The sequence below is a fragment of the Oncorhynchus kisutch genome, linkage group LG18, assembly GCF_002021735.2.
Source record: "Oncorhynchus kisutch isolate 150728-3 linkage group LG18, Okis_V2, whole genome shotgun sequence".
Taxonomy (NCBI): domain Eukaryota; kingdom Metazoa; phylum Chordata; class Actinopteri; order Salmoniformes; family Salmonidae; genus Oncorhynchus; species Oncorhynchus kisutch.
This window is the reverse complement of record NC_034191.2, coordinates 65,802,028-65,821,951: the sequence shown is the minus strand read 5'-3', so window position 1 is coordinate 65,821,951 and position 19,924 is coordinate 65,802,028. Positions and strand designations below refer to the sequence as shown.

Below are 19,924 nucleotides of genomic sequence, written 5' to 3'. Positions count from 1 at the left end.
GAGCCACTCGGGAGGCCACAACCTGTAATTTAAATAGATTTTTATTTGGATTTCATGTAATGGACATACACAAAATAGTCCAAATTGGTGAAGTGAAATGAAAAAAATCACTTGTTTCAAAAAATTCTAAAAAAGAAAAAAGGAAAAGTGGTGTGTGTATATGTATTCACCCCCTTTGCTATGAAGCCCCTAAATAAGATCTGGTGCAACCAATTACCTTCAGAAGTCACATAATTAGTTAAATAAAGTCCAACTGTGTGCAATGTAAGTGTCACATGATCATTGATCACATGATCAGTATATATACACCTGTTCTGAAAGGCCCCAGAGTCTGCAACACCACTAAGAAAGCGGTACCATGAAGACCAAGAAGCTCTCCAAACAGGTCAGGGACAGAGTTGTGGAGAAGTAAAGGTCAGGGTTGGGTTATAAAATAATATCAGAAACTTTGAACATCCCATGGAGCACCATTAAACACATTATTAAATGTATACATTTAAAGAATATGGCACCACAACAAACCTGCCAACAGAGGGCCGCCCACCAAAACTCACAGCTCAGGCAAGGAGGGCATTAATCAGTGAGGCAACAAAGAGACCAAAGATATCCCTGAAGGAGCTGCGAAGCTCCACAGCGAAGATTGAAGTATCTGTCCATAGGACCACTTTGTAGTCATACACTCCACAGAGCTGGGCTTTATGGAAGAGTGGCCAGAAAAAGAAGCAGACACGTTTGGTGTTTGCCAAAAGGCACGTGGAAGACTCCCCAAACATATGGAAGAAGGTACTCTGGTCAGATTAGACTAAAATAGATATTTTTGGCCATCAAGGAAAACGCTATGTCTGGCACAAACCCAACACCTCACATCACCCCGAGGACACCATCCCCACAGTGAAGCATGGTGGTGGCAGAATCATGCTGTGGAGATGTTTTTGGGAAACTGGTCAGAATTGAAGGAATGATGGATGGTGCTAAATACAGGAAAATTCTTGATGGAAACCTGTTTCAGTCTTCCAGAGATTTGAGACTGGGAAGGAGGTTTGCCTTCCAGCAGGACAATGACCCTAAGCATACTGCTAAAGCAACACTCGAGTGGTTTAATTAAGGGGAAACATTTAAATGTCTTGGAATGGCCTAGTCAAAGCCCAGACCTCAATCCAATTGAGAAGCTGTGGTGTGAATTAAAGATGGCTGTACACCAGCGGAACCCATTCAATTTGAAGGAGCTGGAGCAGTTTTGCCTTGAAGAATGGGCAAAAATCCCAGTAGCTAGATGTGCCAAGCTTATAGAGACATACCCCAAGAGACTTGCAGCTGTAATTGCTGCAAAAGGTGGCTCTACAATGTATTGACTTTGGGGGGTGAATAGTTATGTACGCTTACGTTTTCTTTTTTCTTTTTTGTCTTATTGCTTGTTTGTTCCACTTTAGGAATGTTGTGTAAATCAAATGATACAAACCCCCCAAAAATCTATTTTAATTCCAGGTTGAAAGGCAACAAAATAGGAAAAATGCCAAGGGGGTTGAATACTTCCGTAAGTCACTATATATACTGTATTCTATTCTACTGTATTTTAGTCAATGCCATTCCGACATTACTCAATCTAATATTTATATATTTCTTAATTCCATTCTTTTACTTTTAGATTTGTGTGTATTGTTGTGAATTGTTAGATATTACTGTACTGCTGGAGCTAGGAACACCAGAATTTTGCTACACCCGCAATAACATCTGCTAAATATGTGTATGTGACCAATAAAATGTGATTTGATTTTGATTTGAATTTGATTTGATAAAACAAGACAAACTTCAAAAAAGATATACAACTCCCTGACCTTACCGTCTGCTGCCTATGCAATATAGTTCTTTTAATGTAATATAGAACTTTCCATAAACAGGTGCACATTTTCCTTTAATCCAAGTGCAGAGAGGAGACACGTGGAGATAGGATTCTGCCTAGCTGCCATTTTACAATAATCCCCCTTAATACGATGGCAATGTTAAAATAGGATGTGTGAAGTGGCGGTGTGTGTGTGTGTCTGTGTGTTTGTGCGTGTGTGTGTGTATGTGTGACAGTGGCAATGTCAGGAGAGGGTGTGTGAAGTAGCTGACACATACGTATTCATATATTAACCTTGAGTACCCGATACCTCATTGAGCTATAGATTAGGTGTTGTGGGGGGTTTGTGTGCACGTGTGCGTGTGTGCATGAGTGTGTATGTGTGCACGTGTGTGTGTGTGTGTGCACGTGTGTGTGTGTGCACGTGTGTGTGTGTGTGTGTGTGTGTGTGTGTGTGTGTGTGTGTGTGCACGTGTGTGTGTGTGTGTGTGTGTGTGTGTGTGTGTGTGTGTGTGTGTGTGTGTGTGTGTGTGTGTGTGTGTGTGTGTGTGTGTGTGTGTGTGTGTGTGTGTGTGTGTGTGTGTGTTTGGGCGGAATCTAGCCTAGCAGTTAGAGCATTGGGCCAGTAACCATAGGTCACTGGTACAAATACCAGAGCCGACAAGGTAAGATTTGCTCCAGGGGGTGCCGTACTACTACAGTATGACCATGTAAAACAACACATTTCACTGCACCTGTCCAGTGTTTATGACTATATCTATTAGGTGAGTGTGTGATGGATGTTAATGGAAGAGCTGCCAGAGGCAGTAATTACAGTAAACACCATTGACATGATGCACACACACATACTGACAGCTTCATCTACTGACGCTGCTTCACACAATACAGAGAGAGAGAGAGAGAGAAAGAGAAGGAGAGAGAGAAAGAGAGAAGGAGAGAGAGAGAGAGGAGAGAGAGAGAGAAGGAGAGAGAGAGAGAAGGAGCGAGAGAGAGAAGGAGAGAGAGAGAAGGAGAGAGAGAGAAGGAGAGAGAGAGAAGGAGAGAGAGAGAGAAGGAGAGAGAGAGAGAAGGAGAGAGAGAGAGGAGAGAGAGAGAGAAGGAGAGAGAGAAGGAGAGAGAGAGAGAAGGAGCGAGAGAAGGAGCGAGAGAGAAGGAGCGAGAGAAAGAGTAGGGGAATAGCGAGAAGAGAGAGCACCTTTCAACAATGAAAGCAACAATTATGTCCTTGTCTTCGGTTCATGTCTGATGTTTTGTCTCTGTCAAATTGTGCCTTCCTCCATTTCCTCACTCTCTCTCTCTCTTCTCTATCTCTCCTCTCTCTCTCTCCTATATCCCTACCCTCTCCCCCTTTTCCACCGATGATTACCAAAACAAAACACTTCACAGTGATCTTGCTGCAGTCAAGGGTTTCACTCATCACTTCTGTTCAGCTCCAGAAAGCAACAATGGTGACAAAGTAATGTCAATCAAACTGCTCAACTAATCATCATCATCATCATCTTCAGCATCATCAACAAATTCACAACAATCACCACAAGTATCACTGTCATCACCCATCATCACTTCAAAAAGCCTATTTGCTACGACTACCATAAACTTTAATAGCCTGGGTGTTTATTAGCTTTAATCAATCAACACAACAGCCGCTTATTAGAAACATGCTTCTATTTGAGCCAGGTGTCTATTTACTTAATGCACACAGATTTTACGCAATAAAATGTTGAGAAGACCGCCACACTGTGTACTGTGACCAGTATGACCAGTATAAATATTCTAATAACAAATCCATCGCAGATCAGACTAGGCTGACTATCGTACACCCCCAATATTCGTGCTTTAGAGATGTGTCCACGGTAACCTCGTAAACAATTAATTTAGACCAGGCATTTATTTGAAACAGGCATTTATTTGCTGAAATGTGTGCCGATGTCCGGCTATTAAAAGGGACAAGGGGCTATTTAATGCTCTGCTTTTAATTGAAATTTTACGGTATGTGAATAACATGTGGCTAGCATGGCTCCAGTCCCCGACCCTCCTCCAGACTCTCTCCAGGGATAGTCCAGACCTAGGCCCCCTGGTAAACTATAGCACCATCATCATAACAGAGAAGATAACTAGTAGAATGGCTCCTTAACACCGAGGACACAGCAAATACACACAAAAATGTACAGACACATGCAGACACACGCATGCAAGGGCGCTCACACACACACACACACACACACACACACACACACACACACACACACACACACACACACACACACACACACACACACACACACACACAAACACAAACACACATACACACACACAGAGAGCAACCACTCAGAAAAATGACCACAACGGGCTACTTACTTACAACAGTTAGGAAAGATGGCCAAGTCACAAACACAACACACACACACACACACTAAACACACACACACACACACACACACACACACACACACACACACACACACACACACACACACACACACACACACACACACACTAAACACAACACACACACAAAACACAACACACAAGCACACAAACACACAACACACACCCACAAACACACACACACGGCTCCTCTGGGCCAAGGTTCTGGTGATGCATCATTACCCTCCCTCGGAGGTGATTCCATATCCCAGCATGCATTTCTCATGTGGAGAGGAAATTACCCCTGGGCCGTGCTGAGAGCCAAAAGAGTGTGTCCTCTCTCATCTTCTTCATTTCCTCCCCCTATCTCCTCTCCTTCATCTCCTCCCCCTCTCTCCTCTCCTTCACTTCTTCCCCCTCTCTCCTCTCCTTCATCTCCTCCCCCTCTCTTCTCTCCTTCACCTCGTCCCCCTCTTTCCTCTCCTTCATCTCCTCTCCTTCATCTCCTCCCCCTCTCTCCTCTCCTTCATCTCCTCCCCCTCTCTCCTCTTCTTCATCTCCTCCCCCTCTCTCTTCTCCTTCATCTCCTCCCCCTCTCTTCTCTCCTTCATCACCTCCCCCTCTCTCCTCTCCTTCATCTCCTCCCCCTCTCTTCTCTCCTTCACCTCGTCTCCCTCTCTCCTCTCCTTCATCTCCTCTCCTTCATCTCCTCCCCCTCTCTCCTCTCCTTCATCTCCTCCCCCTCTCTCCTCTACTTCATCTCCTCCCCCTCTCTCTTCTCCTTCATCTCCTCCCCCTCTCTTCTCTCCTTCATCACCTCCCCCTCTCTCCTCTCCTTCATCTCCTCGCCCTCTCTCCTTTCCTTCATCTCCTCCCCCTCTCTCTTCTCCTTCATCTCATCCCCCTCTCTCCTCTCCTTCATCTCCTCCCCCTCTCTCCTCTCCTTCATCACTTCCCTCTCTCTCCTCTTCTTCATCTCCTTCCCCTCCTCCAGCTCTCTCCTCCATCTCACTCTTTTTATCCTCCTCTCCTTCTTCCTTCCTCTTCGCTTTGACCTCTATCTGCTCTCTCCTTTTCTTCTTCTTTCTCTCATGTCTCTCTACCTCCCTCTTTCTCCATCTCTCTCTTCCCTTTATCTCCCTCTGGTCTCTCTCTCCCTTTCTCTGAGGGGAAACAACAGAATAATAACAGAGACAAAAAGCATGGACGGGTTGTATAGTAGCACCAGTGTCTAAGTATATGAACGAAGCTCCCGTGTGTCCCTAGTTTCTGCTTTATAATAGCCTCGGGTTTATTTCATATCACACTGTCATATTCACACAACAGTCCCACTTCTCTCTCCACATCCATTCACCTCAACACCACAATACAATAACACATACAGTACAATAAAGAGCAGCTCTGAAGAAAGGGTCATCTTTATAGCTACAGTCCACACAAAAAAAACACATACGACACACCCTCAAACATCTCCTAGGTACAAGGACTGCAAATTATCAGTATGGTATGAGTGGCTGGATATTGTATCTCATATAGGATGTGAATGTACTCCATAGAAAACGGCACTTATCTCACACGTAGCTCAAAATTGGGCCTCAATTTTCATTTAAAGGAGATCCTCTCACACAGTAATACATAAACCATATGACGCTGTACACGACACGCACACACGGACACACACACACAACCTCCTGCATAATGATGACAGCTCTCCTCCAGGTCTCAGTGTATCATGTGATGTACCATTCCCCAGAGAAATCACCTACTGGTTAGACACACACACACACATCTACACACACACACACACACACACACACACACACACACACACACACACACACACACACACACACACACAATAAGTCGCTGAATTGACTTATAGGAAAATGTCAGGCTCACGCTAGCCGATCAGAATGCAGCATCACACGCATAACTACACACACACACACACACCCCTCTGACCAATGTGAACCACACCTTATATAAATAGCATGCTCCCTTTTATTAGGCTGTCTCAGTGATGGGACCCATAGTGACAATAAACAGCCAGCACACTGATTATATCTGACTCCAGTATGATACATCATATTAAATCATATCAGCTATGATGGTAGCTTACAACATATGATATGTCGTATCACATCATGTAACACGTACTACATATAGTACATGCATCTTTTCTTGCCTCCCTCCTTCTCTCTCCTCCCTCCTCCTCCTTTCACTCCATCCTCTGTTTCATCTTCAGGAACACCTCCTCCACCTCTCCACCTCTCCTCCATCTCATAGACTGCTCCTCTCTTCCTCTGATGGCAGATAACCTTGTTAGCACCTCCTAACAGCCGGGATGATGTTATTACAAATGTATCATGTCTGGTGTGATGTGGGTTGCAGGGTGGGTTTGGGTGTGTGTGCATATGCTATAGCAGAATGTATCATGTCTGGTGTGATGTGGGTTGCAGGGTGGGTTTGGGTGTGTGTGCATATGCTATAGCAGAATGTATCATGTCTGGTGTGATGTGGGTTGCAGGGTGGGTTTGGGTGTGTGTGCATATGCTATAGCAGAATGTGCGGCTGTGTGGCTGCGTATTAAAATATGTGTTTTACAGCTCAAGTTGAAAGATAAAGAATATTTTAGACTTCCCGTAATGTGTGTGTGTGTGTGTGTGTACGTATGTGCGTGCGTTCCTTTGTGTGTGTGTGTAGCCCTCTAGGTGAAGTGTTTAGTAATGTGGGGCGACACGGTGGCATCTGACCTTTTAACTAGGACGCTAACAGGCCTATGGGAACACTCACACACTACATTGCTAAGCGCTTCAGCCCCAGAGGGCTGCCTTAGCATATGTGTTACAAAGCCAACCACTTTCACACACTGTCTGGGGTTTAACACAAGCTGCTGGCTAAGATATACACCGCTTGGCCAAAAGTATGTGGACACCCCTTCAAATGAGTAGATTCATCTATTTCAGCCACACCCGTTGCTGACAGGTGTATAAAATCGAGCACACAGCCATGCAATCTCTGTATACAAACATGATCAGTAGAATGGTCACCGTACTGAAGAGCTCAAGGACTTTTAACGTGGCACCATCATAGGATTCCACCTACCAACAAGACAGTTCATGACATTTCTGCCCTTTTAGAGCTTCCCGGATCAACTGGAAGTGCTGTTTTTGTGAAGTGGAAACTTCTAGGAGCAACAACGGCTCAAACGTAAAGTGGTAGGCCACTCAAGCTCACAGAATGGGTTTGCCGAGTGCTGAAGTGCGTAGCGCATAAAAGTCACTTGTCCTCAGTTGCACCACTCACAACCAAGTTCCAAACTGCCTCTGGAAGCAACGTTAGCACAAGAACTGTTTGTCGGAAGCTTCATGAAATGGGTTTCCATGGCCGAGCAGCTGCACTCAAGCCTAAGATCACCTTGCGCAATTCCAAGCGTTGGCTGTAGTGGTGTAAAAGGCACCGCCATTGGACTCTTGAGCAGTGGAAACACGTTCTCTCATTCACAAAGAGAGGTCCATACAGAATTGGTTTGTCGAGATCGGTGTGGAAGAACTTGACTGGCCTACACAGAAACCTGACCTCAACGCTATTAAACACTTTTGGGATGAATTGGAACGTTGACTGCGAGCCAGGCCTAATAGCCCAACATCAGTGTCCGACCTCACTAATGTTATTGTGGCTGAATGGAAGCAAGTCCCCACAGCAATGTTCCAACATCTAGTGGAAAGCCTTCCCAAAAGAGTGGAGGCTGTTATAGCAGCAAAGGGGGATCAACTCCATATTAATGACCATGATTTTGGAATGAGATGTTCGATGAGCAGGTGTCCACATACTTTGGGCCATGTAGTGCACATGGGCACATCACATCACTTAGATGATATTATATTAATAAAACATTCATTATATAAGATTATATGCATTGCCATGCATATTTACCCTGGATGGATACAGAGTTAAATTGGATATGGTCCTGCGTCTCACCTACAGTTGAAGTCGGAAGTTTACATACACCTTAGACAAATACATTTAAACTCAGTTTTTCACAATTCTTTATATTTAATCCTAGTAAAACATCCCTGTGTTAGGCGAGTTAGGATCACCACTTTATTTTAAGAATGTGAAATGTCAGAATAATAGCAAAGAGAATGACTTATTTCAGCTTTTATTTCTTTCATCACATTCTCAGTCGGTCAGACGTTTATATACACTCAATTAGTATTTGGCAGCATTGCCTTTAAATTGTTTAACTTGAGTCAAACATTTCAGGTAGCCTTCCACAAGCTTCCCACAATAAGTTGGGTGAATTCTGGCCCATTCCTCATGACAGAGCTGGTGTACTTGAGTCAGGTTTGTTGGTCTCCTTGCTTGCACATGCTTTTTCAGTTCTGCCCGCAAATTTTCTATAGGTTTGAGGTCAGGGATTTGTGATGGCCACTCCAATACCTTGACTTTGTTGTCCTTAAGCCATTTTCCACAACATTGGAAGTATGCTTGGGGTCATTGTCCATTTGGAAGACACATTTGCGACCAAGCTTGAACTTCCTGACTGATGTCTTGAGATGTTGCTTCAATATATCCACATAATTTTCCTACCTCATGATGCCATCTATTTTGTGAAGTACACTAGTCCCTATTGCAGCAAAGCTCCCCCAAAACATAATGCTGCCACCCCCCGTGCTTGACGGTTGGGATGGTGTTCTTTGACTTGCAAGCATCCCCCTTTTTCCTCCAAACATAACGATGGTCATTATGGCCAAACAGTTCTATTTTTGTTTCATCAGACCAGAGGACATTTCTCCAAAAGTACGGTCTTTGTCCATATGTGCAGTTGCAAACCGTAGACTGGCTTATTTATGGCAGTTTTGGATCAGTGGCTTCTTCCTTGCTGAGCAGCCTTTCAGGTTATGTTGATATAGGACTCGTTTTACTGTGGATATAGATACTTTTGGACCTGTTTCCTCCAGCACATTCACAAGGTCCTTTGCTGTTGTTCTGGGATTGATTTGCACTCACGTTTCGTGAGTTTGAAGCTAGGCCTTGAAATACATCCACAGGTACACCTCCAATTGACTCAAATTATCAGAAGCTTCTAAAGCCATGACATAATTTTCTGGAATTTTCCAAGCTGTTTCAAGGCACAGTCAACTTAGTGTATGTAAACTTCTGACCGGATGTTGAGCGTTTGTAAATTTGTCAGTTATTCTGCGCTCTGGCACACTCAGACGAGACTGCTCTGATATCGGAGTAGATAGACAGAGCGAATTTACCAGCTACGTCTATCTACAGTTGTCGCAGTGACATCTTCATGAACATTCTATTGAAATGGTTTCTGTCAAGGATGCCATGGTTGCCCTTAGTTTGAAGATGTAATCCGGAGACAGGTGTTTTCTCCATCTCCTTAGCTATCATACTCTAATTCCACTGATTTCAAAACTCTGTCCTCCATTAAGTGGAGAGCAACACTTATGCAGTTTTACTACGGGACAGCATAATGGCTCTCCTGTGAAGTAGTGACGCATGACATACGCCTAGTTTCCTCAAACAAATCATATATGTTTCTAATTTTCAAATGTATGATATGAATTTTAGGTAATTGGCTAGGTGACTAAAGCTAGTGTTAGTTAGTGTTCACTAATGTTAGCTGGGCTAGGGGTTAGGGTTAAGTTTAGGAGTTAGGTTAAGGGATTAAGGTTTGGGTTAAGTTTAGAAGTTAGGTTAAATGATTAAGTTTAGGGCTAGGCGAAGGCTTAGCTAAAAGGGTTAAGTGTAGGGTTAGGTTTAGCTAACATGCTAAGTGGTAAGTAGTTGAAAACTTGCTAATTAGCTAAAGTTGTCCATGATGAGACTGGAACTCGCAACCTTTGGGTTGCTAGACATCTGCATTATACGCACACCCATCCCCACCAAGTACCCTCCTTTAGTTTTTATGTAACCATACCAAATGTAACATTTCATCCTAAATGTCTCAGATTTACATACAGAATAATACGACATGCCAGGTTGCACACATACACACACTATAGTAGCAAGCTGACAGGCAGGCTTCACTGAGGACAATGAATGTGAGTGGTGTGGAAGCAAAGAGCTATTCATATTCTATCATACTGTATTTCTGTGAATAGTGTTCTGTGAATAGCTCTGATCACCTTGGACATTAAAAGCTCTCCCTCTCGCTCTCATTTCTCTCTCTGAGTGAAGTCATTCCCTCTCAAGGCTGACTCTGAATGCCGCATATGAAGTCAGCTCTCTCTCTCTCATTTCTCTCTCTGAGTGAAGTCATTCCCTCTCAAGGCTGACTCTGAATGCCGCATATGAAGACAGCTCTCTCTCTGTATCTGTTATTCTGCTCTACCTCTCTCTATCTCCCCTCTAACTGCCAGCTTTAGGTGTGGCTTCCAGGCTTGAGAGGAACATAAGTTTGAAATGTTCGTTTTTTTATAGCTGTTTTCAGTCGCACTGCGTACTTTTCCTGCTCTTTTGACAGATTAAGCGTGACTCTGACAATGATGGATTGTACAAACGTTTTGGAATACTCATTGCATTATTTACGGACTTAAAAAACACATTCACCTCCACTGGCACTGCATATCTGAGACAAACTTCAGTGATTGGGGACAAGAAAGCGGGCGAGAGGAAAAACAGCCGATAAGGGCAGACAGACGATCGATACTGACAATCGAAGGTCGCAGACCTGAAATACATCTGAAACACAATCGTTCACGTGAATGCAGAGTTCTAGTTGAAATATGTGATTTCGCAAATACATCCAAAAATGCCTCAAAAACGTTGAATGTGCATGTTTGTAATTCAAGATCATTGACAAGCAACATGGATGAATTTGAACTGCCTCTTCAGTCAGTAAACACAGAAATTGTATGTCTCACTGAAAAATGGACCCAGGAATATATCCCAGATTAATTTATTTTCATACAAGACTATCAGCTGTTAAGACGGTCCAGAGGGGGATGAGAGGAGGGGGCGTTGCTATGTATGTGAATTACATTACGCAGGCAAAGTGTGTGGCTTCAGCTCCGTCCTAAATCATTCCCCAGGTCAGTTTCAACTGGTAGTGGGAGGACTCTAACATTCACCATGGACACATGACAAAACACCTCAGCAGAACACTGTGGATTAATCTCATCAACACCGTCGATGTGATCAGGATGTGCTCTCCCCAAATGGGTCTCATCCTGTGTGAAGACTTTAATCACCTGCCCATCAAGATGCTGACAAACTCCCATCCAGACATGAAACAAGACTAAAGGGGAGTCACCCTAGATGTGATCAATATAAATAAATCAGTAAATTACTTCAACACCACCAGTGTACTTGCTTCTCTCAGCTCTAGTGATCATAATGTCTGCTGTTCTCCCCAAACGCAACATCAGGGGGAAGAAGTGAGGTGCAGTGGCAGAAATGCCATCTGGTAACCCAGAACAGAAAGGAGGCTTTGCCTTGGTGGATGGACAGTACTGAATGGTCTGCCATATATGAGGTGGCAAATTCTTATCAAGAAAGTAAAGAAAAACTACTACAAATCTGAAATCCAGGACCTAAAGAAGAAAACCCCCAATGAATGGTGGGACTTCATTATCAAAGGACTGGGACAAAAGAAAACACAAGGTTGAGAATACAGGTTGAAGGAGTTGAAGAAGATGATATGGCTGATGTTTTAAATGGCTTATTTTCTGAGGCATTGACAAACACCACACCTCTTGTCACCTTGCCCCTGCCCATGTCTACCAAGTAGGTTGAGCTGTGTGCAGCATTGGCCAAATAAAGCCAGCACTGACCAGAACCAGCCTATGGAAAATGTATGGGCCGGACGGCATTCCAGCCTGGCTACAAAAAGAGCAGAAGATCTAGCCCGTCATCAAACACATAGTTAACACCACCTACTGGCAGGGGACTGTTCCTGATGCCTGGAAGACTGACAATGTGTATCCCATACCTAAAGTGTCAAACCCATGTACAACGAGTGACTGAAGGCCGATCTCTCTAACTCTCTAATCTCTCATGAAAAAACAATTTGCAGTCCTATCTGAGTGCCCAAACCAGTACGCCTACCTCACAAAGTCAAGCACTACTACTGGCTGACAGCTACAGACTCCAAAAAACAACAACTATTGTACCAAAGCCTTTGATTGAGTAGACCACGCAACATTTGTCTGACATTGAACTGTGTCCAAGTTGAATTGCCTGGCTCCTCAGCTCCACCACTGGAAGAAAGCAGGGGTTGATGGCGAATGGCACATTCAGCCACAAGGTGGCGTTGTCTCACCATATCAGTTTCTATTTCACATGTCCACCCGGAGAGATGTCTTCAGTGACACTTTGGACACTGGGTACGCTGATGATGTAGGGCTGTCCTAGGCCATACCGCTACCAGCATCCAGGAGGACACTTCCATGGGATTGGAGGCAAAGCTACTAGAACTGTCCAACAACATGCTCCTGAATAGGAAAATGTCTGTGGAAATCCGGATTAGTTTTTTCAAGAGACCCTCCACAACCTGCACCAATAATCCTCGGAGGACAGGAAGTACCAGTAGTATCAACGACCAGCTATCTTGGTTTTCATCTAGATTCCAACCTCAGTGGTGACACACATGTGGAGCAGTCAGTGAGGCAGGCCTCAAAACGCCAGAAATGGCCTACCCACTGAAGATCTGGTCACAGTATACACCCAACTGGACAGGTTGCAGAGGAGGGCCCTGAGGATCATCTCCAGAGGTGGAGCAGTCCAACCACAGTGCACCTGGTGAAGGACGTGCACACTTTTGAACACTGCATGACCTGCTCCCTCCAAAAGAGGTGACTGCACCACCAGGCTCCTGAGAAACAGCCACCAACTGTCCTGTATCACTACCCGAATGGGCCCCAAGAAATGCCACTCTACCCACTGCTGTCAGACTGTACAACAACTCTAGCTCTTAAATGTTTTTCCTAAAATGGTCTTTTTCACAATCAAATTTCAGTTTTACATCATGAAAAAATGTCCTGTAAAGTTTTAAGTGTCCTGTATTCAATTACTGCCATGTATTATGTGTTATGTTAGCTACTCTTCACCTTACCCCTTCTGACACCCAGGTGGTGACAGGTGCGTGCCTGGCAGACATATCGGCTTGGAAGTCGGCCCACCACTTCAAGCTCAACCTCAACAAAACGGAGCTGCTCTTCCTCCCGGGAAAGGCCTGCCCACTCCAAGACCTCTCCATCATGGTTGATAACTCCACAGCGTCCCCCTCCCAGGGTGCAAAGAACCTTGACATGACCCTGGACAACAACAGCGTGTCGTTCTCTGCAAAGTCACTTTAACGATACCTACATGTACATACTACCTCAATAAGCCTGACTAACAGGTGTCTGTATATAGCCTTGCTATTGTTATTTTCAAATGTCTTTTTACTGTTGTTTTATTTCTTTACTTATCTACACACACATACTTTTCTTCGCCCTATTGATTCGATTCTGTAAGTAAGCATTTCACTGTAAGGTTGTACTGTTGTAAGTACCTGTTGTACTCGGCGTACGTGACAAATAAACTTTCATTTGATTTGAAATGTCAAAGCAGTGACTCGCTCCTGCAGGTTCATGCTCTCCAACATCGGTAGAGTTCGACCTTTCCTCACACAGAAAACCTCATCCAGGCACGTGTCATCGCCTGTCTAGACTACCGCAACTCTCTGTTGGCTGGGCTCCCCACTTGTGCCATCAAACTCCTGTAACTTATCCAGAATGCAGCAGCCCGCCTGGTGTTTAAACTTCCTAGGTTCCCCCATGTCACCCCACTCCTCCGCACATGCAACTGGCTTCCAGTCGAAGCTTGCATCATCTTCAAGACCATGGTGCTTGCCTATGGAGCGGCAAGAGGAACTGCCCCTCCCTACCTTCAGGCTCAAACACTACATCCCAACCCGAGCACTCCGTTCCGCCACCTTTGGTCTGTAGGCCCTCCCTCCCCTAAGGGAGCCCAGTCAAAGCTCTTCTGTCCTGGCACCCCAATGGTAGAACCAGCTTCCCCCTAAAGTCAGGACAGTGGAGTACCTGCCCATCTCTCGAAACGGTCTGAAACCCTACCTCTTTGAAGAGTATCTTAAATAACTCTCACGGCGTCCCCGACGCCCCTCTTTCATCACCGTCTTCTCTCCTTCCTTTTTCTCTATTCCTCCTTCCATTACTATCCCTCCTCTTTCTCCCTCTCTCTACAGATTGATGGATGCTGTTGAGAGCTAGCCCAGTCACAGGCTTATTCTCTCCGTAATGAAGGTATTTGAACATGAACACTGTCTGAAATATATATATATATATATATATATATATATATATATATATATATATATATATATATATATATACTGGGAGTGGAGCAGGTTAATTGAAAGACATGTGCAGGGCAATAATGAAACACACCAGGAAGGCTGGGCTACAACACAGCACAGTGGGAAGGAGAGGTGGAGAGAGTGAGACTGAAAAGATATGTCTCTCTGCGGGTACAGTAATGTCTACTTCAGTCTCTCTCTGTCTTTCGTGTGTGTAAGCAGTTTATGTGCATGTGTTTGTGTGTGTTTGTGTGTGCGTATGTCAGTGGAGGCTGCTGAGGGGAGAACGGCTCATAATAATGGCCGGAACGGAGCAAATGGAATGACATCAAACCATGTGTTTGGTGTATTTGATACCATTCCACCTATTCCGCTCCAGCCATTACCACAAGCACGTCCTCCCCAATTAAGGTGCCACCCACCTTCTGTGGTATAAAGTCTCCTGCTATGTTTTCAAATCAATACCCCCCAAGGAGAGGTCAAGTGTAAACACTAGTACTGTCTGTCACAAATGACTGTCAGTTCCCTCCAGAGTGAACCTCTCTGCTCTCCTACTAATCTCTACAGCCCCACCACACAGCTCTGTATGTTGCTGATTGATTGACAGTGATCGATTGACAGTGATCGATTAACATGGGAAATAATATGTGTGGTAATACAGGCCAGTGACCACCACAGGATAGACCTATGGGCATTTGAAGGTCAGACACTATGATTGAAATGGTGATTGATGTTGTGTGAAGGTGTGTGGGGGATGGTGTGGGAGTGTGTGTAGGAGTATGTGTGTGCGTGAATGTGTGTGTGTGCATGAGTGTGTGTGCATATGTGTGTGCGTGTGCATATGTGTGTGTGTGTGTGCATGCCTGATCCTACCTCGGGTCTTTCTGTATGGAGTCTATAGATGGTGATCTAGCCAGTGTGCCCTCAGGTGGCATGGCTGGTCCAGATTTGCTGTAAGGAGACTCTACAGATGGGCAGTACTGTAGTGTACGGTAGGGATCTGCAGTGTAGGGGTCCGTAGCATAGGCCTCTGCTGTATAGCCTGGGCCCACTGTAGTGTAGTTATTGGCCCCCCCACGACCATAACTTCCTCCGGCGCTGTGGCTGCTTCCTCCGGCGCTGTGGCTGCTTCCTCCGGCGCTGTGGCTGCCTGCTCGCTGTAAAGAGGCGGAGTCGACACCGGGGGAGGATGGGGCTACATGTGGGAAATAGGGATACAAGACATAGTTCATCACCTGGTCACTGACCAGCTGCATCTGGTCTATAGGGGGAGGAGAGGAGAGGAGAGAGGGGAGGTTAGGGGAGGAGAGGAGAGAGGGGAGGAGAGGGGAGGAGAGGAGCGGAGGGGAGAATAGGAGAGGAGAGTAGGGAGGGGAGGTTAGGGGAGGAGAGGGGAGGAGAGGAGAGGAGAGGGGAGGAGAGGGGAGGAGAGGAGAGGAGAGAGGGGAGGTTAGGGGAGGAGAGGAGAGAGGGGAGGAGAGGGGAGGAGAGGAGAGAGGGGAGGAGAGGGGAGGAGAGGAGAGGAGAGAGGGGAGGAGAGGGGAGGAGAGGAGCGGAGGGGAGAATAGGAGAGGAGAGTAGGGAGGGGAGGTTAGGGGAGGAGAGGGGAGGGGAGGAAAAGGGAGGAGAGGAGCGGACGGGAGAATAGGGGAGGAGAGGAGAGGAGAAGAGCAGAGAGAGGAGAAGAGAGGAGAGGAGTGGAGGGGAGGTTAGGGGAGGAGAGAATCGGTGTGGAGATTAGGGGAGAAGAGGGGAGGGGAGGAGAGGAGCAGAGGTTAGGGGAGGAATGGCGGGGAGGACAGGAGCAGAGGGGAGGGGAGGAGAGGATAGGGGGAGGGGAGCAGAGGTTAGGGGAGAAGAGGAGAGGAGTGGAGGGGAGGTTTGGGGAGGGGAGGAGAGGGGAGGGGAGGTTAGGGGAGGGGAGGAGAGGGGAGGGGAGGAACGGAGGTTAGGGGAGGGGAGGAGCAAAGTGGAGAGGAGAGGAGGGGAGGGGAGGGAAGGAGAGAAGTTATAGTTAGACAGAGGAGAAAAAAGACAAGTAAACAGACAGAAGTGTGTAGAAATAATAGAAAAGCTAAAAGAGACAGAGAAAATTTAATTAAGATATTAAAGACGCAGGTAACCCAACGGTTAAGAAAGTTGGGCTAGTAACTGAAAGGTCGCTGGTCTGCATCCCCGAGCCGACTAAGTGAAAAATATGTCGATGTGCCCTTGAGCAAGGCACTTAACCCTAATTGCTCCTGTAAGTCGCTCTGGATAAGAACGTCTGCTAAACGACCAAAATGTAAATAACTTAGAAAACAAATAATTCTAATAAACTGAAGGTGAACATGTCTCATAGGGTGTGTATCTATTTCTTCCACCAACTCTACTTCAGAGGACGGGCAGGTACACACCGTAGGCTATGTAATAAATCTGCCTCTGTAAGGATCGATATGTAGCCATTTCATGACTGGAGCTTTACGCGAACTAGTGAGCAGATCACTAAAGAGGGAATTAGCCCCTAAAACAAGTTTAAAGGTGAAAAACAACAGACACACACACACACACACACACACACACACACACACACACACACACACTGTAAATCATACTGTAATTCACCCTAAAGAAACACACACGCAGTGTACCTCATCCTATAGACTGAAACACAGTGTATCTCACCATACAGACTGACACACAGTGTAACTCACCATACAGACTGACACACAGTGTAACTCACCATACAGACTGACACACAGTGTAACTCACCATACAGACTGACGCACAGTGTAACTCACCATACAGACTGACACACTGTGTAACTCACCATACAGACTGACGCACAGTGTAACTCACCATACAGACTGACACACAGTGTAACTCACCCTATAGACTGACACACAGTGTATCTCACCATACAGACTGACACACAGTGTATCTCACCATACAGACTGACACACAGTGTAACTCACCATACAGACTGACACACAGTGTAACTCACCATACAGACTGACACACAGTGTAACTCACCATACAGACTGACACACAGTGTAACTCACCATACAGACTGACACACAGTGTAACTCACCATACAGACTGACGCACAGTGTAACTCACCATACAGACTGACACACTGTGTAACTCACCATACAGACTGACGCACAGTGTAACTCACCATACAGACTGACACACAGTGTAACTCACCCTATAGACTGACACACAGTGTATCTCACCATACAGACTGACACACAGTGTAACTCACCCTATAGACTGACACACAATGTAACTCACCATACAGACTGACACACAGTGTAACTCACCATACAGACTGACACACAGTGTAACTCACCCTATAGACTGACACACAGTGTAACTCACCATACAGACTGACACACAATGTAACTCACCATACATACTGACACACAGTGTAACTCACCCTATAGACTGACACACTGTGTAACTCACCATACAGACTGACACACAGTGTATCTCACCATACAGACTGACACACAGTGTATCTCACCATACAGACTGACACACAGTGTAACTCACCATACAGACTGACACACAGTGTAACTCACCATACAGACTGACACACAGTGTAACTCACCATACAGACTGACACACAGTGTAACTCACCATACAGACTGACGCACAGTGTAACTCACCATACAGACTGACACACTGTGTAACTCACCATACAGACTGACGCACAGTGTAACTCACCATACAGACTGACACACAGTGTAACTCACCCTATAGACTGACACACAGTGTATCTCACCATACAGACTGACACACAGTGTATCTCACCATACAGACTGACACACAGTGTAACTCACCATACAGACTGACACACAGTCTAACTCACCATACAGACTGACACACAGTGTAACTCACCATACAGACTGACACACAGTGTAACTCACCATACAGACTGACACACAGTGTAACTCACCATACAGACTGACACACAGTGTAACTCACCATACAGACTGACGCACAGTGTAACTCACCATACAGACTGACACACTGTGTAACTCACCATACAGACTGACGCACAGTGTAACTCACCATACAGACTGACACACAGTGTAACTCACCCTATAGACTGACACACAGTGTATCTCAACCATACAGACTGACACACAGTGTAACTCACCCTATAGACTGACACACAATGTAACTCACCATACAGACTGACACACAGTGTAACTCACTATACAGACTGACACACAGTGTAACTCACCATACAGACTGACACACAGTGTAACTCACCCTATAGACTGACACACAGTGTAACTCACCATACAGACTGACACACAATGTAACTCACCATACATACTGACACACAGTGTAACTCACCCTATAGACTGACACACAATGTAACTCACCATACAGACTGACACACAGTGTAACTCACCATACAGACTGACGCACAGTGTAACTCACCATACAGACTGGCACACAGTGTAACTCACCCTATAGACTGACACACAGTGTAACTCACCATACAGACTGACACACAGTGTAACTCACCATACAGACTGACACACAGTGTAACTCACCATACAGACTGACACACAGTGTAACTCACCATACAGACTGACACACAGTGTAACTCACCATACAGACTGACGCACAGTGTAACTCACCATACAGACTGACACACTGTGTAACTCACCATACAGACTGACGCACAGTGTAACTCACCATACAGACTGACACACAGTGTAACTCACCCTATAGACTGACACACAGTGTATCTCACCATACAGACTGACACACAGTGTAACTCACCCTATAGACTGACACACAATGTAACTCACCATACATACTGACACACAGTGTAACTCACCCTATAGACTGACACACAGTTTAACTCACCATACAGACTAACACACAGTGTAACTCACCATACAGACTTACACACTGTGTAACTCACCATACAGACTGACGCACAGTGTAACTCACCATACAGACTGACACACAGTGTAACTCACCCTATAGACTGACACACAGTGTATCTCACCATACAGACTGACACACAGTGTAACTCACCCTATAGACTGACACACAATGTAACTCACCATACAGACTGACACACAGTGTAACTCACCTTACAGACTGACACACAGTGTAACTCACCATACAGACTGACACACAGTGTAACTCACCCTATAGACTGACACACAGTGTAACTCACCATACAGACTGACGCACAGTGTAACTCACCATACAGACTGACACACAGTGTAACTCACCCTACAGACTGACACACAATGTAACCCACCATACAGACTGAAGCACAGTGTAACTCACCATACAGACTGACACACAGTGTAACTCAACCTATAGACTGACACACAGTGTAACTCACCCTATAGACTGACACACAGTGTAACTCACCATAC

General features: G+C 45.3%; 1 protein-coding gene across 1 annotated transcript in view; it reads right to left on the bottom strand.

Annotated features, from left to right (window-relative positions):
- ctnnd2a (catenin (cadherin-associated protein), delta 2a) overlaps positions 1 to 19,924 on the bottom strand; it is a 386,866-nt gene that overhangs the window by 144,749 nt on the left and 222,193 nt on the right. Inside the window, exon 12 of the mRNA XM_031795295.1 lies at positions 15,402 to 15,723. Coding sequence (XP_031651155.1) covers positions 15,402 to 15,723 — 322 coding nt within the window. The remainder of the gene's footprint in view (positions 1 to 15,401; positions 15,724 to 19,924) is intronic.